The sequence below is a fragment of the Leptopilina heterotoma genome, unplaced genomic scaffold (assembly GCF_015476425.1).
Source record: "Leptopilina heterotoma isolate Lh14 unplaced genomic scaffold, ASM1547642v1 Lhet_54, whole genome shotgun sequence".
In the NCBI taxonomy this organism is placed as follows: Eukaryota; Metazoa; Arthropoda; class Insecta; order Hymenoptera; family Figitidae; genus Leptopilina; species Leptopilina heterotoma.
In genome coordinates, this window is record NW_025111118.1 from 3,149,601 (window position 1) to 3,173,549 (window position 23,949).

Genomic DNA, 23,949 nt, shown 5'->3' on the forward strand with positions numbered 1-23,949 from the left:
TTAATTATTTTCAGAAAAAATTTGTTTTCTTTTTAAAAAAATAGTTGTTTTTAATTTTTATTAATTTGAAAGATTTAATGCAATTTATATAATTTGAAGCAACTATTTCAATAAAAAATATGAGCGTTCTCTCTTTCTAAAAATAAAAAATAGTACACTGCACATGATAACGACCTGTAATTTTAATCAGGTTGATATATCAATTATTATTAATAATGGAATATTGTTAAAATTCCTTTGAATTTAGTTTGAAAGAAAAACAAAATTCAAATGAATATTGACAAATTTATGGAAAAGTCAAATTACTATTATAATACTTTAGTACATTAATTATAATCTAAATCCTTCTCAATATATTCAATCCAGTTATTTGTACACATGCACTTTTCTCTATTCATTAACTGAACCATTTGAAGGTATTTACTTTTAAATAATAATTTTACACTGATTGAATTTGAAATATAAATTATAGAAAAAAAATGTTTAAAGAAACTTAAATAAAAATCAGTTCTTTCGTTAAAAAAAAAATTTCAAACGAAATTCTGCTAAATAGAAACCAATTTCCGTTCGTCGCTGACCCGAATAATAAAATAAGTTAATAATTGACTATAAATAAAGCATCGTGGATTATTATACAACTGACAAAGCGAAACGAAGTATCGCTTTTAGATAAATATATATTAAACTATAAAGAAACAAAATCCGAGTAACGTTCTTTTGTTATTAATTCGTCACTTATTCGAGCTGATCATTCAGAATGTACACGAAGCTAAATCTAAATCGCAATTCTCAAAAATCAATTTGATCTTTGTTGTTGCTGTTGTTGCGATTGTGACTTGTTTCTATGTTCATAATTAACAAGTCTTTTACCCACGAGATATTTATCATTTTTAATATGCTCATAGAGCTTTTTGAATTGACGAATTTGAAATAGAATGACAATGCAAACAACATTGACCAATAAAAGAAATGGATAGAGACGTCGTGCAATTAGGATTTGTGTTTGAATATTTGTCACTAATAGGGGAACAATTCCATAAGCGATTGCATAGGGAATTGCAAGAGCAAGACCGAAACAACATATCACAGGAGCTGCTAATTCCGTGACAATGAATTTCAAATCCATTTCTCGAATTCCATCTGTATAGGCTTTTTCAATTGCAAGACGAAGTCGCCATTCGGGACCCATCATTGTCAATGCGGTGGCTATTTTTGTATATAAAACACCGAGAGCCCAATCTTGCCAAATGAATAGTATTGGATTTTGCTCGAGTGGAACACGCAATGGTACCACAACAACGAGCTCAAGAAGAAGACCAAATAACAATGGAATTACTCCAATTAACAAAAAAAATGCCACTGATGCTTTAGCTCCGAGAATTGCCCAGTGCTTGATACGATCGATTATTGCTCGTCTCCCACGTGGAAGCCACGATATTGCCAATGCCAATCCTCTGAATGCCGCCCAACAAACGTACGTTCCACAAGCGACTGTATAAACTTCGTGAACTCTTCCGCATAATGTCACAATCGTTTCGCTTCCATCTAAAAGAAAAAAAAACGAAATTAGTAAAATTGTTTATCACAAAAAGTTTATTTTATTTTTTCACTGATTTTTCCCTAATTTACACTTTTACAGACAGAATTTTGACTTTTTTCCTTACTTTTCCCTAAAGAATATTTTAATACACACTAAAAATAATTAGATACACAAAAAAGTGTTTAATACATTTATTTTTGAATATATTTAATTGTAAAATTATTCGAAACATCAATCCCTAGTTCTTTTTAAATAATTATTTAATTATTATTTTTCCAAAGGAATTAAGATTTTAAAAAATTTCAATTCCTTTGAAATTTAATAATTTAAAAGAATTCCTCATGTAACTTCTCAAAAAATTATTCTCAAGATTCAATTATTTTCTAGAATTTTTAACTAAAATTCTTCTCTAAATCAATTATTTTTTAATTTTTGAGAAAGTTACTTAAGAATTCAATTATTTATTTAAAGAAAAGAAAGTTCACCAAAAATATTTCCAAAATTCACTTGTTTACAATTTATCCCATAAAATATCAATAATTTGAAAATTTTTCAATTGAAAATATAATGAAAAATACTAATTTTAATTATAATTTAATTTAATTGAAAAACTAATTTTTAAAAATTTGAATAAAAATGTTTCAAAAAACTAAATTCTTCAGAATTTTTTAATAAAAACTCCTCAAAAGAATTCAATTACTTTTATAAATCTGATAAAATTCTTCGCATAAATACAATTATTTTGAAAGTTTTTGATTAAATTCTTTATGAGAATTGAAATATTTTCAATACAATTTTAATTAAATTCCTCGAAAAAATTCAATCGTTCTCGAAAATTTATTTATTTATAGGAATTGAATTGTTTTCATAGATAATAAAATTCTTCGCAAAAATTTTATTATTTTGGAAAATTTCATTTAAATTCTTTATAAAAAAAACATTAATTAAATACTGTGAAAAAATTTAATTCTTTCTCTAAATAATAAAAATCTTCTCAGAAATTCAATTATTTTGAAAAATTTTGGTAAAATTAATTCTTAATAAGAATTCACTAATTTTTAATACAATTTTAATAAAATTTTTCTTAAGACTTCAATTATTTTCATAATTAATAAATTTTCTCGAAAGAAATTCAGAAATTTGGATAAAACCCTTTATAAGAATTTTAATGTTTTTAATTCTATTTTTAATAAATTTCTAGTAAGAATGAACTTATTTTTAAAGATATTAAATAAATTTTTCGCAAGAAATTTAATTATTTTCAAAAATTTGGATAAATTTCTTTAAAAGAAATCAATTATTTCAGATTCAAAGTTATAAAAGAAATATTTATAATTGATTTTATTCATTTTTGTGATTTTTTAATCTTCATAGCATTAAATTAGAATTTTATTAATTTGAAAATTCGAAATATTAAAAATGAAAATTATCAACAAAAAAATTAGGAAACAAAATACAAATTTAATTAATTTAATTAAAATTTATTAAAAATAATTCAATTCTTTCGAGAAATTTTAAAAAAATTGTACCACGAAAATAATTGAAATCTTTTGAAGAATTTTATTAAAGTTGAATTTATTTCAATTTTATATCTGAAATTATTCAAACATTGAACTTGATATTTGAAAATAGAAAATTTTGTAATAAAAAATTAAATACTGCGTTTTGTGTGTAACATTTGCTAGTTATTTATATTATTTATAAAAATTGATATTTTATTTTTGAATTTTTAAATAAAATTATTCACAAATAATTTATTAATAATAATAATTTTCTGCCACTTCTTTCAAAAAATAAATTATTTAAAATAACAAATTTGTATGGTTTAATAATTATTGTTATAGAAATAAAATGAATTTAAAATTAATTTTAAATCTTTTCAATATTTTTAAAGGCTGCTAGAAAATAAAATTCGGAATTTTCCTACGAATTCTAGAAATTGAACATTTATCCACCCCTTTTGATAAAGTCCCTGATTTTTCCCTGATTTTCATGAGCAATTTTACTTTTTTTTCTCTCTGATCAGTTTGTACTCAGTATATATTCTGGATGATGATAATAATTAACTTACTGCTGGCGGGTAATGTCGGAGGTAAGACTGGAGGTGACGGCGGCGCAGGAGCTCCGGCCATCCACAGAGCCATGACTCGACGTCCAAGCCAAACCGGAAGAGTCATGGCGATCAGACTCGCAATCACAAGGGAAACGCACACGAAGAGCAGTAATCCAATTAACCTCGCATGGAAGCAGCGTGGTCTCACATAAGGCTGAAAATCAGTAGGTGCCTCTCTTTGAATCATCGCTTGATGAGCAGCTCCCAAATCCGGATGTTGTGGCTCGTCGGCAATCGCTGGTCCAGGATCTTCTGTCTGATCTCTCAAAAGATACGACTGCAAATCGAGAACCCAAGCCACCACTTGACACCATCCTCGCACCAGAGCCTTGAGCCAAGTTCTCGTATGACTCTGCTCCAGTAAAGCCGGTAGAATCACTTGTAACAGTAGCAACTCCAAGGACAATTCGCTCACCTGAAAATAAATTATTTTACTTTTTTATTCTTTTCTATACTTTTCTATACTTCACTATACTTTTCTATACTTTTCCCATACTCTTTTTTCAGGGTTGTCACGCTTTTGCTCTTTTCAAATCATTTGTAATTGCTTCAAAATTCAATTTGTTTTACTGTTTTTAACTAAAATTCTTCTATAAATCTATTATTTTTAATAATCAATTAAATATAAATATTAAAAAATTTAACTAATTTCAGAAGAATTTTAGTTTTAAAATTTTTTTTTTTTTAAATCTAATGAAATTAATTGAAAATTAAAATTTTACAATATTTCAAATCAAAATCTTTTGAAGTTCATCTACTTATGAAAATTGTAAACGCAACTCTTTTAAAATTGAATTAATTTTGAAATATTTAAGTAAAATCATAGATTTCAAGAAAAAACACAATAACTTTAGAAAACAACAATTTTCCACGATTTCGATCAAAATTCCCTGACTTTTCCAGGTTTTGTATGGCAACCCTGTTTTTGTATCTCAAAAAAGCCTTTTTTTCAATCAGTGTAGAAAAAAAAAATTACCTGAGCTTCACTCTGAACAGTAACCGTATAAGGAAGAAATCCCGGCCAAGCCCATCGCAGTATTCTCACAGGAAGCCAAAGCATCAACAAAATCGCAGTACCAAAAATAACAGCCGAAGCTACAAGTCGTCTCACGTGTCGCAATATTGGCAAATGTACCATTTCCTGTATTGGCGAGAAATCTGGATCATTTAAATTTCGCAAAAACCAAAGAACACCAGGTCGCAGAACTTCGCGCAGTAAAAGAATGAATGAGGCAAAATAGTAAATATAAACCATTCCAACGAGCCAGTGGATAAACATTGATGTACTTGGCGCATGACGAAATGACGATTCTCTATCCTTGAGAGTGGCGTCAAACATTGCCAGTGAGCAAATATCGAGCCACCATCCGCAAACAAGTGGCAGGACACCAATTTCCACCACCGAGAGGAGTGACACCTTCACCACAACGTAGCAAAGTCCAAGAATTCTTTGCGATGTTCGCAAACCAAAGAGTGCAGCCAACGTGTGCAGAATCACCAAACACACTCCAATTACGCAATAACCACTCAACGTTGTCACCAGACCTTCAAAATGTGAGGCTGCCGCGTATTCCTGAAGTCCCACGTTTGCTATCGCGAAATGTCCGATGTGATACGGACAGAAGGCGAACACCTGAAAGATTTTGTAAACATTGAATTAGATTTGAATTGGAAATAATAAATTGAATTAGAATTCAATTTAAGGAAAAGTTGAAAATTCTTGAATTTTTTAAAAATAGATAAAAAAAAGTCGTCTATTTTTAAATAGTCGAAAAAACTCGAAAAAGTCGTGCTGACTAAGGCCTGAAAATATTCTAATTTAATAATTAAAAAGAGGTGTGAGAAATTAATAATATTCCAAATAAATCATTTATACTTACAATGATGAAAAGTGTATTCAAAGAAATGACCCAAAAGACATGCTCGAGAAAGAGGAGGGATCCATCGAGGCCTAGAAGACGTTCCCAAGTGAGCTCTTCAGCGGGACGATCCCACTCCATTGGATTCCAATTCGCTTCCTCCGCCTCGCCCTGAATTTGTGGCTGTCCCTGCAACGGAGCTGGTTGCCCCTGAAAATGAGCCCTCAGATGAGCTAAATTCCTCATTACTCTTCCGTTTGGTCTATCAACGTCCTGTCGAGGAGCGGCAATTTCCTCCTCTCTCACTAGTCCCTCGGGAAAAACGACTGGATTCACTTCCTCTGGATACAGTGGATTGTTAATCATCTGATGAATCACTATTGTAAAAAAAGACAATTTAGAAATTTCTTTATTTTCGGTAATTCAACATTCAACCCAAATTCTATTTTTAATGAACGTTGAATTCAATATTCACCAAAGATGGTATTTTTGATTTGATTTATTAACAAATAAATTTATTTTTTAATTTAGCATCAACGAATATTAAAATTATCTTGAATACCAACCTTCATCAACTGGTTCCTCTTCACCTGGCGGTTCATCAACAAAAGGTGGTATATTATTATTTTCCGGAACATCAGGCTGATGAATAACACGTTCATCGTCATTCTGTTGTTGTTGTTGTTGTTGCTGCGGCTGTTGTTGTTGTTGTTGTTGACCCTCCACCGCTGGTGGATTATCAACAGGTGGCAATTGTACATTATCTCTTTCCAACCAATCCGGACCACCAGCGTGTAAAATTTGTTCACGTAACCACACCAAACCGATAAAAGCCACCAGACTACATATTATCACGAGTCCACCGTGAAAAACGTCCGAGGAAATATTCTCCGTCGATATTATATCCATCGGCAATGACAGAATCTAAAAATCGAAAAAATATTATTCAAAACACTTATTTTATTTAGTAACAAAAATAAATATCGTCGACGATCCAGTTACAGTTATTCAAAATTTATTTTAGTAATAAGAATTATAAAAAGAATGATTCTATTACCTAAAACAGGCCTCACACTCAATAATTAATTTTAAAAAAGTATCAAAAAGTAGCTTTAATTCTGAAAAAAATAGTAAAAAAGTAGCTATCGAAAATTAATTTTAACGAATGAAAAAAAATTGTTTTAGTCGATTCACAAAAATTTGATTCGGTATTTCCCTCACTGTTTCCTTATTTCAATCAGAAATATTTATTTTTACTCTAATCCTGCTTCTAAATTTTTGGAAAATTCAATTATTTTCTAAAATTTTAAACTAAAAAATACAATTGTATTTAAAAGTAATTTTTAAAAGTAAACAAATAAAATTATTTAATAAAATTAAATTTAAATTGTTCACAGGAATTAAGAAAATAAATTAATAATTTTTCAAAGTAAAAATTTAAATGTTATTACAGTTTTACAACAATTAAAATTTTCAACGATTTATCTAAAATTTCAACTCAAATTCGTTATTAAATCAATTCTTATTAGAAACTTCGACTGAAATTCAACTATTTAAATACAAAAATAAATAACATATTGAATAATTGAATAATTTATCAATTTTTTAAAAAATAATTCAATTTCTGACAAGAATTTTATAATTTACTGAAAATAATTCAATTCTTGCGAAGAATTTTATTATTTATGAAAATAATTGAATTCTTGCAAAGAATTTTATTATTTATGAAAATAATTGAATTCTTGTGAAGAATTTTATTTAATTCTTTTTAAATAATTTAATTCTCGTTAACAATTTAATTATTTGGGAAAATAATTGCATAATTGTGAAGAATTAAAGAAAGAATTTATTAATTGTTTAAAAAATAATTGAATTTCTGAGAAGAATTTTATTATTTATGAAAATAATTGAATTCTTGGGAAGAATTTTATTTAATATTTTTTAAATAATTGAATTCTCGTTAAAAATTTTATTATTAGGGAAAATAATAATTGAATAATTGTGAAGAATTCAAGAATTTATCAATTTTTTTTAAAAACTAATGGAATTTCTGAGAAGAATTTTATTATAATTTTTAAAAGTAGGTAATTGAATTCTTGAAAAGCATTATTTACGCAAAAATAATTGTATTCTTGTCTGGAATTTTATTCAAATTTTTATAAATAATTGAATTTTCGTGAAAAATGTTAATGCTTGTGAAAATAATTATTGAAGTTTTGCGGTAGAATTTTATAAAAAGTTTCGAAATTGATTTTTTTCAGAAAAATTTTATGAAATATTTTAAATAATTCAATTCTTGTGACAATTTTATTACTTTTATAAAAATAATTTAATTCTTGAGAAGAATTTTATAAAAAATTTTAAATAATTGATTTCTTTCGAATTTTATTATTTATGAAAATAATTGAATTCCTGAGAAGAATTATATTATTTATGAAAATAATTTAATTATTGCGAAAAATTTTATTAAAATGTTTAAAAAGAATTGAATTTATGTGACAAATTTTTTTAATTTTATAAAATAATTGAATTCGTGCTTAGAATTTTATCAACATTTTTTTTTAAACATTGGATTTCCATGAAAAATGTCATTATTAGTGAAAGTAATTGAATTATTGTAAAGAATTGTATAAAATTTTTTTGAAAATGCTATTCTAAATTAATTGAATTCCTCTCGAAATTATTATTATTATTTATGAAAATAATTGAAATTTGGATGAATTTTATAAATTTTTTTTAAAAATAATTGATTTCTTTTGCGAAATTTTATGAAAATACTAGATATTGAAAATAATTGAATATTAAATAATAATTAAATTAATAATATTAATAATTAAGTAAATAATTTCGAATATTTTTTGAAAATAATTGAATCGTTTTAAAGAATTTGATTATAATTTTTAGAATTTTTTTTTATTTCAACTATTAGCGAATTTAAAGTGTTGCAAATTTCCCCAAAAAATATAGAAAAAAGTTGCTTTTAGTGTCATAAATCTAAAAAAGTATCCAAATAGTAGCAAATTGTAAAAAAAAAAGTTGTAAATCCAAGGAAAAATGAAACGATATAGACATAAATTGGGATGTAAAATAAAGATAAAATAGAGAATAAAATTATAAAAATAATAAAATAAAGAATCAATTTCCTCTCACCCGTATTAAATCAAGTGGTCCACTAAATAGTGCTCGATAAATCCGACACGCTGTCAAAGGAACAATACCGAGCCAGGCAATTGCAACTAGAGTGTAATGCAGCCAATATTTCACGGCGGTGACAATACTTGAAAATAAACCACCAACAACGTCTCTCAATGGTAAACGTCGTGGCATATCGGGACTGTAAATTGGAGCAAATGAAAAACGATGTCCACAAAGTTCGCAATATTCTTTTCGCGAATATCTCATCCACTGGAGCAAACATTCCTGATGAATCCATTTTATGCTACCCGTACAAATACAGGGATGAAAAAGAGGTCTGTCAGGATCGTCTGAACGACAGACCCTGCATATATCCGCACCTAACATGTCCTCCGTCATGTTTAGGTTTTTTTTTTGCAAATTCGCTCTCTCTTAGCCTCTAGTCACTGAAATGACTAATCCTAAAAGAAAAGAATACAATTAAAAAAAGATAATTACAGTAATAAATTTTCATAAAGTCAAACGAGCAAAAAGAACGTTTCTCTTATCATGGCAAATTTTTAACGAGAACAAAAAACAAATTTTACGAATATTAACAAATACTACAAAGTAATAAATATTCCAAACAATAAATATTTCGAGTAAAAAATACGAAGTAAAAAATAGTAATTATTAAATAGCATATTATTAATATTCCAAATAGTTACAATTATTAACAAATATTACAAGGAACAATAAAAAAATATTTTTCTGTTTTTTGACAGCAAAAAACTTTCTTTCTACGACTTATCAAAATTTATAAATTTTACCACTAAGAACGTGTCAGCAAGAAAGTTTCTTGACATATTATATCAAGTCATAATTGCGATAACTATTGTTATTAAACAAATAATTTCCCATCGTATTCAAGAAAATTCACAAAATCCAAAGAAGAGGAAAACTCCAAACTACTTCGTTTTTTTATGAATAGGAATAAACTGAAATATTTAGAATTGTAAAATTGTATATTTATAAAGTTCAAGCAATTAAAATGTCAAAATAGGTTAACACATTCTTTAGACCTTGACTAAAATAATACCATCAAATGCAACATTTCCTCGTTAATTTCTCCCAATATTTACAATATTTAATATAGTAGGAAAATTTACAATAATTATACTTACTTGCTTTTTTATCAAAAGTATATATATATATTGTAAAAACGAAAATTATAACGCAAAAATATCGAAAAGTTTCTACTGCTACTTTTTCTTCCCGTTTCTAGTACTTTCTGTCATTACTGTTGACAATCAAAATCACCAAATAATTCTAGTGATTTTCATTATCAATGTTGCCAACAATTTCATGAAAAACTGTCCAATTTGTCTGAAATGACCAATGGAAATTGTAAATATGAAATACGTCATTTTATTGGTCGAAAGTGCCACGTCACGTTGTTTTTTTAAATTTGAACGAATGACAATGTAAATAATGTAATTGTGAATCAATATTACATTAAAGATTATTAATACACAAGAGGCCATTAAAATTAAAAATAAAATAGACTATTACATGCATTAAATATATTGTGACAAATATAGTGCATTAAATATATTGCGTCAAATATATTTCATTAAATATATATAATTCTACAATGCTCTACTTATGAAAGTCTTTTTTCCAATTACGTAATTAGTTTTTTGTCTTTTGAAGTAAACGAAGTAAATAACAAGAGTTTTTTTTAAATTTGTTTAACTTCTTATTCAAGAGTAAAATTTTTGGCTAATTAAATACAAGATGATTAATTAATTACTATAAATATAACGCGCTCCGAAAAAAGTAGCTATGAAGCAGACAAGTGACACTTTCGAGTAAAAATATCAACAAATTTTAGGTTATGTTCATAATTTTTGGAGTAAAAATTCAGAAAGAGAATTAATTACTACTACAAATTACCGACGTTCAAGTCTTTGTTATATTGAAATAATTCCATAAAAACAGTTTTCAAATTTAAATAATCAAAACTGGACTTTTAGTTAAGATAAATATAATGCAAACATAACCTATTATTCGTGTTTTTAAACATCAATTTTTCAATAATTACAGGTTTAAAATTTAAAGAATTTACTTATTAAATGCATAATATTAATTATTTTTCTTTATTATTATTCAAGATATTTAGTAAAATTTCTCGAAAGAATACAATTATTTTTAAAAATATTAATTAAATTCGATTATTTTCAAGAATTTTAATATAAATTCAATTATTTTCAACAATTTTTAATAAAATTCCCTCAAAAAATTTAATTATTTTCAAAAATTGAGATAAAATCCGTCGAAACAATTAAATTATTTTTATGAATTGTAAAATATATTATTATTTATTAATTATATTATTATTTAAATATATTAAAATGTTTCGGAGGAATTCAATTATTTTTTATACAATATTAATAAAATACATTATTATTTAAAAATGTTATTTAAATTCAATGATTTTCAAGAGTTTTAATAAAAATTCAATTATTTTAAAGAATTTTAATAAAAATCTTTCCAAGAATTAAATTATTTTCAATACAATTTTAATTACATTTTCTCCAAAGAATTCAATTATTGAAAAAAATGTTAATGAAATTCTTGAAATGAATGCAGTTAATTTTCAAATTCTTGAATAGAATTTTATTAAACAAAATAAAATTTTTTTGTAAAATTTTAAATAATAAGTGAATTTTTGAAAATAATTGAATTCTTGAATTGTATTTTATTCAAAGTTTTTTAAATAATTGAACTCCTGTGAAAAATTCAATTATTTTTTTAAATAATTGAATTTTCACTGAGTATTTTTACAAGATTTTTAAAAATAATGGAAATTTTCGAAGACAGGATTCCTACAGAAATCCAAATTTAAAATTCCATACCTTTTCGATGATTTCCAGGTCAAATTTTTACGAAATTCCAGTGGAATTTTAAATCTAATTTCAATATTTTTGGGCTCTTTAAAAACACTTTACTTATTTAATAGTCTCCACCCTTTGGTAAAAATTCTAAAATTATCAAAAATTCGAAAAACCGATTTTTTTAAAATTCAACAGTTTTTCTTCTCTTTGATGGTATTTAGCTTCATTATTTTTGTGCTCTTGGAAAATACTTCACTTATTAAATAGTCTCGACTCTTTGGTGAAAAATCTAAAATTATCGAAAATTATCAAAAATTCAAAAATCCGAATTTCTTAAAATTCATCATTTTTTCCTCTTTTTTATGGGATTTAGCTTCATAATTTTTGTGCTCTTGGAAAATACTTAAATTATTTAATAGTCTCGACTCTTTGGTAAAAAATCTAAAATTATCGAAAATTATCAAAAATTCAAAAATCCGAATTTCTTAAAATTCATCATTTTTTCCTCTTTTTTATGGGATTTAGCTTCATTATTTTTGTGCTCTTGGAAAATACTTAAATTATTTAATAGTCTCGACTCTTTGGTAAAAAATCTAAAATTATCGAAAATTATTAAAAATTCGAAAATCCAAATTTTTTAAAATTCAACTTTTTTTCCTCTCCTTTATGGGATTTAGCTTCATTATTTTTGGGCTCTTGGAAAATACTTTACTTATTCAATATTCTCCACTCTTTGGTAAAAATTCTAAAAGTATCAAAAATTCGAAAATATTCAAAAAACCGAATTTCTTAAAATTCAACATTTTTTCCTCTCTTTTATGCCATTTAGCTTTATTATTATTTGAATTTCTATTCAAGAGAAAAAATGGAAAACAGAAAAAATTTAGAAACTTTTAAAAATCCCAGGCCTTTTCCATGATTTCCCTGATTTCCAGAAGCCTTTTAAAAATTCCATACCATTTCCATGATTTCCATGATTTCCAGATTTTGTAGGAACCCTGGAAGAAATCAATTAAAATTGCATTGAAAATAAATGAAATCCTAATAAAGAATTTTATTATTTTATATAAAAATAATTGAATTTTTTACGAAGATTTTTATTATTTATAAATTGGCTTTTTGTAAAGAATTTTATTTCAATTATTAATAATAATTGAATTCTTGATAAAATTCAATTACTTTCAAAATTTTAAGTAAAAATTATTCAAAGAAAACTCCACTATTTTCAAGAATATTGAAATAAATTCTTCAAAACAATTCAATTATTTAAAGAATTTTAATAAAAATCTTGCCAAGAATTAAATTATTTTCAATACAATTTTAAATTACATTTTCTCGAAAGTATTCAATTATTGAAAAAAATGTTGATAAAATTCTTGAAATGAATTCAATTATTTTCAAATTTTTTTTATAAATACTTTACAAGAATTCAATGATTTTCAGTACATGTATTAATTTAAAAATTTTAAAGACTTAAAAAGAAAAATTATTTAAAAAGTTAGGAAACAAAAGGTATTTATAGAAATAGAGGAAAAGGCAAAAAAACGAAATGAAGAGTAAATAAAAATATTCAATTTGCAAAACAATTTATTGATTTGATATTTTTCATTATACCTGTGTTTATATAGTGACATAAGTAATTGTAAAATGTTATTAGCTTTAATGCAACAATAATAACAATGTATAATATCTGTGAAATCGAGTCTAGGTATGCTTAGTCGTCTTCGAAAAAAAATTGTACAATATATTCGATATAGAATCATTAAAAAAAAAGAAAGAAAAAATCGTGACAAACGAATTTTCATTATAATAAAAGAAAAGAAGAAAAAAAAGAACAAGTCAATCTCGACGTGCTTATTATGCATTATTATAATTCGTGTGTGAAAATTTTTCTATTCGAACAATTAGTACGATACATACATCTAATAGGCATACAATAAACTGATTTTTTTTTCTCTTGCACTATATATTTTCGCAACAATTCACAATCCCACAATCAAAAAAAAAAATATATATATATAAATCTAATAATCCACTTGCATTTTATTAATTAAACTATAAATAATAATTATTACAATAACGATGTTAAAATCTCTATATAAAGTTTGCACTACCCTTGCTTTGACTATACATCAACATAAAAAGTACATAATATATATTTTTTTTTCTTTTAAGAAGGTAACAAAAAAAAAGTCGTCATATACACAAATGACCCAATTTCCATTGAACACCAGTTTTTTTTATATAATAAATTTGTTGTTTAAACAAAAAAATAAAATAAGAAAAAAACAAACAAAAGCAAAGAAAAAAAATGTGAAAAGAAAATTGCTCTTGTTAGACTTAAACAATAGTCGTGAGCCGGTAAACTATAAATATAAATATATTGTATCAACATTCGATTGGTAAAAGCTCGTAGATTCATCCATTCGAAGGAAAGAACAAAAAAAAAGAATACAATTCACAATTTACAAATAATAAAACTAATTCAATGCCACCTATCTCGTTTTTGAAATTGGCGAAATTCAAAATTTAATATATTATTTTACAATATTGTACAGGCCTAGCAAAGAACATTTTATATTAACGTACGTAATATAATTTGTCGGGTTTTTTTTTGTTTCTTTTTAATTAAATAAGCTCAGTTCTCATTAAAAATGCAATTAATCCGTCTAAATATCGAGACAATGATTGAAACGAAAAAAAAAATTATGCAGGAGTTTGTTGATACAATTATTCTTAATCTTAAACCATCTACACTGATAACAAAATTTTCCTTCTTGTTTTCTATTGATTTAATTTGGCTTTCCCCAAATTAATTTTTTTCCGAGCAAAGAAAAATTTTGAGCAAAAATAATTCGTGAAATAATTCCTGAGAAATTATTTCCTTTGCGGAAACAAAAACAGTCATTTTGTTTCAAAAATGAATCATTAATTATTTTACATGACAGAAAGGAAAATATTGTTTACACTGTAAATATACATTTACATAAAAATGAAAGTGCGCAGATTGAATTTTAATCCACAAAATATGTAAAATACAGTTTGCTTGGTAAGAATTATTTTTCTTTCATAATCGTCGCCATTTACTTGTCGCTTCGCCACATATCTAGCAAAAAAAAAATAATAATAATAATCACTAAAAGAAGCTTTTTCTAAAAATCGTAGACTTTACAATAAAAAAATTTTCAATCACAATACAATTTTCTATCAAAGATTAAAAATCTCTTTAAATTCAATTTAAACAATTTAAGCAATTTAAGATATTTCATAATATTTCAAACTCCTGAAAAAAATATGTACACAAATAGTATTAAAATCACCGTAAATACTAATTTAACAAATATGAAACTAAAAATTCGATAAATTTTCAGTGTAAATCTTAGAAAAAAAAATGACAAGAAAATTAAAAACCTAAATTTGATTTACAATAATAATTTCACTAAAAACTAGGGATCTCATGCATTCTGACATTGTTCGAACACACTTGGACTTTTAATTTCACAAACAGACTCAAGACTTTGGTTTTCTTTTATTTTTCGGTATTATATTATATAAACCAGTCGCATATTTATTTTTTTCTAAATTAAAAACTGCTCCCTTTTTGTTTGTGTCGCAATAGCGTCGCTTATATTCGGTGATGAAATATTTAAAGTACAGTTCAGTAGAAATATGATTGTTATAATAGTTTTTTTTCATGTCAATAATAATCAATACTGAAATAACGGGAGCGCCTACGAGTACAATTATAATCAATATATACCAATCATCTATTATTGAGCAATCCGTTAAGTTTCGATTTATTTATTCTATTTTGTAAGTACTTCATTTCCGCTCGCTTTAAAAACGCAACAAAAAAAAAAAAATTTTTTATTCTCGAACATTGGCCCTGTGAATTTTGACATTTTTTTTTACATAGACAATTTTTTTTTTTGAAAAAGGTAGAATAACAAATTTTTTATTTGCAAGACTTGCCAAAAATTGCTTGGTCCAACATTCACCTATATATATATTTTTTAATTTACGTTTTTTTTTTACTTTCGTACACATTTTTTAAAAGTTGAATCTATATTTCATACTTCTTAAATGGAAACTTGGGACTAACTTTTTGAAAAGTTTTTTAACGTTCATAAATAATTTTTTTCAACTTTAAATAAACTTTGTTTTAATAAAAATTTTTTTTTTAATATTTAATTTGTAATTTTATTATAATATTTCTATAACATTTAGTTTCAACATATATTTAAATATAAATATTTATTTAAAAGGGAAAACAAAATTTTCATTTCAGAAGTATGGGATCCCTAAATTAAGAAAATTTTTTTTGTACAAAATTTCCAATTGGAAAGTAACAAAAAAAAAAAGAAATAAATTGTTACGTGGAGTAAATAGAAGCTAGAATAATGTAAAGATACGAGTAAATGTGTAAAACACTAATCGAGTTTTTCTTTTTCCCATATTAATAGACTTGACTCGATATTAACGTTTATGTAATATTACAGATAATGAACACTTGATAATATATATTTATATATAACTTCAAAATGTATTTTACAATTTTTTTTACGTATATTCTTTGAAAAAAAAAATTTGTTTCATTGTACGCAATTATGGGCCACGATGAGAAAAAAAGGAATTTTTTTTTGCTTTTTTTCTCATCCACATCTCGAAATTTGGATTAAATTATTTAAATTCATCAAAAATTTGAATTTGTGTAAGCGATCTATTTTTTTGAGATCTATTTTTTTGTTATCTATTTCTTTATTCTAAATTGAAGGATGGCCCAGATTATTTCATTTTACATCTACATGGAAAACTACACGTCTGATTAAATAGTCTAACGTTAAATATTTAGCGGATACGAGGAGAGAAAGAAAAAAAAATATGAAACTTATCGACTGATACAATGAAAGTTTTTAAATTCGCTTCGTCAATATAATAATGAATTGCATTTTGTGAATATTTACAATACAAGAGTGTTATATACAAATATTTTGATCCTTCAATTCTTTTATTTTTTTTTTTTAAAGCGTGAGAGTGAATCTTTAATAAAAAATTGAGATAACAGCCTTTTGCCAGTGCTTAACGCCGAACAATAGATAATTATTATAATCAAAGAAGAAAAATTTCTAGACAATTAAAAACTTTGCGTTGCACTCTATTCTGATTAGTAATTAAAAAGCAGATTAAAAATATGAAAGAGAAAAAAGGAAAAAGAAAAAAGGAAAAAGAGAAAAGAAAAAGGGAAAAGGAAAAAAAGGGAAAAGGAAAAAAAGAGAAAAAGGAAACAGAGAAAAGGGAAAAAAAGACAAAAGAAAAAATTAAAAAAAGGAGGAAAGAATAAAGGAAAAAAGGAGAAAAAAATAAACTGACATTCTGGCAAAGGATCACGTAAATCACTAAGATTAATCAGTCGATTAAGAACTTAATACAAAGCTGTTACGAGTCAGCAATATCCTTGCATATTATTTGCAGGAGATGCATATCATGTCTAACAAGCGATTAGTACTTTTTTTACGATATAATCGTATCAACGCAACAGGCCATCACACAAAATGGGGAAAAAAAAGAAATTCCAGAGTTTTTCCACTCTCTTTCATTATTACAAATATTTAAAAAAAAAAATTAAAAAAAAACAACCGGTTGCGCAACACAAGCCTTTTAGTTAAACATTTAAAAAATATTAATATAATAATAAAAAGAACAATACATCGATCAGCAAACAGAGAGCTTATAAACTCCTAAAAGCTTCAAGTGGGCATGAAAAATATTACACAAGTAAAATTGAAACAAAAAAATATTATTATACCCCTAACAAGAATTATTTTAACGTATATTTATAAAGTTGAATTCAACATATTATATATATATATTTAAATTTTCATTAAGATTCAAAAAATTTCTTATATTATGCGTATAATTTCATTTATATATTCATAGATTTTAAATTTCTTTTCACTTTTAACGGAATATTTCAATTGACCACAATTAATTAAAATATAAACATGAACATAAATATGAACATGAAATACAATTAATTAAACTTGAAATTAATTACAGTAGAAATATAAACCAAGTTTTTAACGTTCGAATCAACGAAATATTTTTTATCCTTATAAAAGAAAATCACACTTCTGTCTGAACATTGAAAAAAAATAATTAAAATTTTCTCTAAAGTTTTGAAAGTTCAAATGAACGAAATATATCTTTTTAAACCAGTTTCAAAAATTACTAGGCACTGAAATGACAAATAATAAAAATTAGTTAATTTAAAAAATGAATTTTTTGAGTGTAAAAAATAATTCTTTTATTAAAAAAAACTGTCAATTAAAAGAAGTAAAAACGTGTGCAAAACTTGAACATGATTGCAATAATTAAATATAAAATAAAAAAATAAATTTTACATTTAGAAAATTTAGAATTAATTTTTTAATTACAGTGGCACAAAATTATTGTAATAAAAATTTTTTATGAAGAAATCAGTAAATTTCGTTCATTTGAACGTTCGAAAATTTAGGATCAAAATTCAATTAATTGTAATATAAATATAATTAATTGTAGTTATAATTACCAATTATCAATATTAATTAATTGTTAATTAATTAACTCTTATTTACCACACTGAATACGACCATTTTATATTTTTTATTATTACATTACTTTTATCATAAATATTTTTTTATTGAAAATTAATAATTTTTTTTTTACTTTTTAATTTGAAATTTTAATCGAGTCTTCTGCAGTACTAAAGACAAAATCACTTTAGAGCCAAACAAAGGTCTACCCACGAGCGGTAAATAAGGTTTAATCATAAAAATTCGATTCTAAAATTAGCAGAGATTGAAATATTCACCAAGTTTAATTTTTTTTCGTTTCGTATACGAGAATAAAAATCGAATATAAATATATAACATTTCATATATAGATTTTAGTACACATAGTAGCAAAAAAGAATTTTCAAAGTTTGATTTTTGAAAAGAAAAATTTCAGAGTAAAAAGATTTGATTCAACATATTGTAAATAAAACATTATTAATTCTCTTCAAATATACGTAACAATATATATATATATATATATATAATAAACTCTATATCAATGCAATTTTTTTTGCAAAAAGCAAATTTTGCCTGCATTTTTCTTTTTTAGTTAAATAAATTTCTATTTCATGCAACACTATATATGTAACATACAATAATACATAGTAATTCATAATTAAATATTATGATATAGTTACAATTTTTAAAGAATTCTGCATTTTTTTTTCTCTGGCAGATAATTATAATAATTAATCATTATTGCTTTTATTATAAAAGTAGAAGAAATCTGGACCTAATGTGAAATTTTTTTTCATTAAAGAACTCTCTTTTATTATGCTGAATCTTAAAATTGAAAATTGCACAAGATTTAATTTTTTAATTTAATTTTAATTATTAAAATTCATTTTAATTATTTTTAGTTAATTAATTAGTTTCTTGATGAATCGTTTTATATTTCTATTATATATATATATCGTAAAATTGAGAAAAAAGCCGTAAAATTTGTCAAAGTACAATAAATTGTCAAAAAGTATTTCGTTCTCTTGACACACGAATTCGATTGATTTAATCGATTTTTAAATCGCAAATTTTTAAATTTCTATTTGAATTTTTTTGTCGATGTGCGAATTTGTTTCTCGTTTATTAGGAACAGATTTCACTTTTTTATATAAGAGGGTCGCGGCTTTTTATTAATCACGTATTGTGTTTAAACTTTAAGAGTGGCTTTTGGTGACCAGTGATGAAATCTAGCGGGTCCAGTGGGATAAGAGGGGCCCCATTTATTTCCTCGATGGCCCATAAATGGTGGTGGTGATGGGCCACCCAAAAAATGTGGGGGCATTATATTGTACCATGGCTGATTCATTGGATGTGGACCGTAACCCATATTAAAAGAATGATTGAACCATGAACGATTTCGATTTAAATGAAGTCTTGGGCTGTTTAAATTGCGTTTCCTACCTGAACCGCCACCGCCGCCGCTGTTGCTGTGCTGTTGATTTTGGTTTGTTGAACTAAGTGGTTTTGATTTTGATTGTTGTTCCAATGTTGGGGTCGTTGATCGTTTCTAGAATATTTTGTTTCAATTATTAATTTTTATTCCAGACTTCGCACTCGATAATTAATTTTTAAAAAAGTAGCAAAAAGTAGCTTTTAAACTGAAAAAAAGTAGTAAAAATGTAGCTATCGAAAAATTAAACTTGACGACCAAAAAAACTCGTTTTAGAAACTTCACAAAACTGACAAAAATTCCATTCTAAATTTATTTTTTCTGAGTTTATCCTAATGATCATAAAAAATATTAACTTCTTTCTTATCCCGACAATAAATTGAATTCCTGCAACGAATTTTATTATATCCATGAAAGAATTTAAATATTTGTAAAAATAATTTAATTCTTGCGAAAAGAATTTTTTTGAAATTTTTAAATAATTGATTTCTTTTGACAATTTTATGCAAACTATTCTAAATTAATTGAATTTCCGTGGAAATTTTTATTATTATTCATGAAAATAATTCAATTTTGGATGCATTTAATCAATTTTTTTTTAAATACCTAATTGAACTCTGTTTGGAAATTTTAAGAAAATAGTAGATATTGAAAATCATTGAATTGCGAAAAGTTTTTTAAAATAATTAAACTTTAAAGAATTCTATTCAAATTTTTGAAAATAATTGAATTCTTGTAAACGATTTCATTACAATTTTATAAAACAATTGAATTTCCAAGAAAAAAATTTATTAGTTTTAAAAATAATTGAATTCTTGTGATGAATATTGTTATTTATGAAAATAATTAAATTTTCCAAAGAATTTTATTAAAATGCCTCAAAATAATTAAATTTTCGGGAATAATTTTGTTATTTTTCGACATAATTGAATTCTTTCGAAGAATTATTTATGAAAATAATTGAATTTTGCAAAGAATTTTATTAAAATGCCTCAAAATAATTGAATTTTTGGGAATAATTTTGTTATTTATCTTTAATAATTGAATTCTTTCGAAGAATTATATATGAAAATAATTGAATTCTTGCGAAGAATTTTATTTAATACTGTTTAAATAATTGAATTCTCGTGAAAAATTTTATTATTAGGGAAAATAATATGTAATTGAATAATTGTGAAAAATTAAAGAAAAAAATAAAGAATTTATCAATTTTTTAAAAACTAATGGAATTTCTGAGAAGAATTTTATTAAAATTTTTAAAAGTAGGTAATTGAATTCTTGAGAAGCATTTTATTATTTATGCAAAAATAATTGATTTCTTTCGAACAATTTTATTAAAATATTTGAAAACAATTTAATTCCTGTGAAAAATTCTAATATTTTTGTAAATAATTAAATTCTTCTAAAGAATTTTAAAAAATCCTTTTTTTAAATAATTGATTTTTTCGAGGAATAGAAAATAAATTTTTAAGCATAATTATATTTTTTGAGCAATTTCTGTAAAATTGTATTAAAAATAATTGAAATCCTGCGATGAATTTTATTATGAAGATAATTGAATTTTGGATGAATTTTATAAATTTTTGTTTAAATAATTGATTTCTTTTGCGATATTTTATGAAAATACTAGATAATGGAAATAATTGAATTTCGAATATTTTTGAATTCGATTTCGATTATTTTTTTTATTCGAATTATTTTTTGAAAATAATTGAAGTTTTAAAGAATTTGATTATAATTTTTGAGAATAGTTTTTTTTATTTCTAGCATTAGCGAATTTATTGTAATGGAAATTCTAAAAAAAACAGAAATAGTAGCTTTCAGTGGCTGAAATTTAAAAAAAGTACCCAAATAGTGTAGCATAACGTAAAAAAAAGTAGTAAATAGTAGGTTTTAGTAGATGAGTGCGAAGCCTGTTATTCTCACCTTTTTGATATTTTGAATATTTGAATATTTGAATATTTTGATGAAAATGAATATTTAACAAATTTAATTTTCATGAGTGAAAATAAACGAACCTGAGAGTCGACATCTTTCTCTTCCTTTTCCTCGGACTTTTTATTCGACTTGTGAATGGGAACGGTGTTTTCTTTCTCGTCGAAGGAGGCGAGCGTACAAAAAGAACCTTTGCTCTCACCAAAACGACAGCAGACTTCATTTGGATCAACCCAAAGTGTTAATTCTATTGGTAATGTAAGATCTTCATATTTAACACCGGCAGCTGTTGCGGCACTCTCTAAAGTTTCGTCTCTACGATTATTGCCATTAACGCGTATACAACGATATCCTTGGCCTTTAAAGGGTTTATCGGGGAACCAATGATTTTTAAAGCGCTCGGTCAATAATTCAACCAAATGTCGCCTGAAGCATTCCAATTGATCGGGACTAAATTTTTCGTTTTTTTCTATCAGCTGTACTAAGAACAGAACAGCGGCTGTGATCTCGTTCCGCATACTGTCTCCTTAATTCTCGTCGATATTTATTTTTCTTCAATTTACTCCTCTCAGAGTATTCAATTGTGATGTTTTTGAAAACTAGGATATCGTTGAAGAACGCTGATTTGGAGCACATAGAGCCCTTCTGCACCTCAGCAGCCTCAGGACAATTTGAAGGACTTAAAACTGATAAAAAGTTATTTTCAATCGTGATGTCTTATTCGTTTTCCTTATAAGGGTTTTCACACACTCGTTATAGTTTCGTTATTTTAGCCTCGTTTCCAATCTGTAATTAAAAATATTATTATTTTCCTGTATTCAATTTATTTTCAAGCAAGTAAAAATAAATTTTAATTATCATTTATTAAAAATCGAACCATTGAGTGTAAATGTTTGTTTACCATTTCCAAGATCAATGGAAAGTTTTCAATATCTAGTTCAAAGTTTAGACTATATTTTTCAATTTCCCCTTTTTTTAATTTTATTTTCTTCGAATTTAACTTTATAATACTAATTTGGTGAATGAGTTTAAAATTCTCGAGACTAATAACGAAACTAAAAATAAAATTCAAGTAAGATGAAGCTTTTAGATAATTATCTGAATCATCGCGTGTTGTTCACTGTATTACGCACTATTTCTCGAAAAAAAAAATTCTAAAGTAAATACTAAAAATTTGTTTTTAAAAAGAATCACACATGTTTTGGAATTTATTTCACTGCGTACTATACATTGGAATAATGATGTTTTAAGAATGATGAAATATTTGTAATTGAACGATATACATATTGCAATCTGTTTACTTTGATCATTTCAATAAAAATTTAACAATTTTTCCTTTAAAACCAATACTCACTAATGCAAGACAGCACTTTTCCGCGATATATACACTATTAAATTATTCAAAACTAATTAATGAAAGTTGAAAATGCTGTTTATGAATGTTTTACGATAACAATATGTTGTTTCATTCACAAATGAGGTTATGGAGTAGTATCTTATAGGGAAATCTAGAGCATAACGAAAAGAAATGAGAAGAATTTTTCCGATTATCAGCGCACAATTTTTGAGAATGAGCTGAACAATATGATATGGTAAAGCAAAATATTTACTCGATTATTTTAATGCGGTAAAAAATTGTTGAAAGAAAATAAGAAAAAAAACATTGCTCAGAATTTTGCCAGCTCATTCTTGTACCACGATGTGCCTTGCGCGACTGTTCCTGAAATATCGCAACCTCAATTTTTCCTTTAAGAAAATATACATGAGATGATGAAGATTTAAGCTTGAATTTCTGATGAAATCATTGATTAACATTCGGATAGTTTAACTAAATAAATTTTTCTTACTTTTAATGACGAAGCTTGATCTTGCGAATGAAAATAACTTCTACTCCGTTTTTTGTAAAATAAATTGTACGTACATAACACGTGACCACTTGTGACGTCGCAATGGCTTTCCTAAAACCATAAATTTATTTATTAATAGACACGCAAACTTGGACATTAAGATTATTTCGATTGATACTTACCAGATGGCCTTAAGTCACGTTCACAGGTTTTGTGGCGCGATTTTTTAAAAACCTTCCTCTTCACAAAAAACAAAAATAAAAAAAAATGGTATGTAAATTATAATTTAAAAAAATAATTAAAAATCAGGGTTGTCACAAATATTTAATTTTGTTTTTCCCTGATTTCCAAACAAAATGTTCACTTTTTCCCTTACCCTAAAAAATATTCTGATTCACTATAAAAATTATCACAGGGTTTCAATTATTTTTAATACTGTATTTTAAATAAATTTCTCGGAAAATGAAATTATCTTCAAATATTTTTTGCAAGAATTAAATTACATTTCACAAATAATGAAATTCTTTGCTGAAATTCAAAAATTTCTGCAATCATTTGTAACTTCTCAAAAATTCAATTTTTTCCAGTACTTTAATAAAAATCCCTGAATTTTCCCTGACCAATTCTACTTTTCCTGACTTTTCCCTGAATTCCCTGACCT

At 25.2% G+C, this 23,949-nt stretch overlaps 2 protein-coding genes across 4 annotated transcripts; both read right to left on the minus strand.

Moving 5' to 3' along the window:
- Positions 1–29: 29 nt before the first annotated feature.
- Positions 30–9,942, minus strand: LOC122508399 (E3 ubiquitin-protein ligase MARCHF6). Of its 2 annotated transcripts, none has more exons than XM_043621700.1 (7): positions 9,811–9,942; positions 8,663–9,108; positions 6,079–6,436; positions 5,534–5,889; positions 4,630–5,286; positions 3,612–4,068; positions 30–1,545 (listed from the first exon to the last, which is right to left on the minus strand). In XM_043621700.1, exons 2-7 carry the CDS (start codon positions 9,044–9,046, stop codon positions 797–799), a joined length of 2,961 nt encoding a protein of 986 aa, XP_043477635.1. In that variant the 5' UTR covers positions 9,047–9,108; positions 9,811–9,942; the 3' UTR covers positions 30–796. The 2 variants fall into 2 exon arrangements, with proteins under 2 accessions (XP_043477635.1, XP_043477634.1); XM_043621699.1 differs by lacking the exon at positions 9,811–9,942 and adding an exon at positions 9,457–9,583.
- An 8,681-nt stretch (positions 9,943–18,623) lies between these two features.
- Positions 18,624–23,434, minus strand: LOC122508422 (protein BTG4-like). Of its 2 annotated transcripts, none has more exons than XM_043621751.1 (3): positions 23,289–23,434; positions 21,525–22,227; positions 18,624–19,623 (listed from the first exon to the last, which is right to left on the minus strand). In XM_043621751.1, exons 2-3 carry the CDS (start codon positions 21,957–21,959, stop codon positions 19,264–19,266), a joined length of 795 nt encoding a protein of 264 aa, XP_043477686.1. In that variant the 5' UTR covers positions 21,960–22,227; positions 23,289–23,434; the 3' UTR covers positions 18,624–19,263. The 2 variants fall into 2 exon arrangements, with proteins under 2 accessions (XP_043477686.1, XP_043477688.1); XM_043621753.1 differs by lacking the exon at positions 23,289–23,434 and adding an exon at positions 22,796–23,141.
- Between the last annotated feature and the right edge of the window lie 515 nt (positions 23,435–23,949).

Coding starts and splice junctions, on each gene's coding strand:
- LOC122508422 (XM_043621751.1), bottom strand. CDS start 21,959: ATGCGGAACGAGATCACAGCCGCTGTTCTGTTCTTAGTACAGCTGATA. Junction 19,624..21,524: donor AGAAAGATGTCGACTCTCAG/GTTCGTTTATTT, acceptor AAAATATTCTAG/AAACGATCAACGACCCCAAC.
- LOC122508399 (XM_043621700.1), bottom strand. CDS start 9,046: ATGACGGAGGACATGTTAGGTGCGGATATATGCAGGGTCTGTCGTTCA. Junction 5,287..5,533: donor TGAATACACTTTTCATCATT/GTAAGTATAAAT, acceptor AAAATCTTTCAG/GTGTTCGCCTTCTGTCCGTA. Junction 1,546..3,611: donor TCCGACATTACCCGCCAGCA/GTAAGTTAATTA, acceptor TTTTTCTTTTAG/ATGGAAGCGAAACGATTGTG.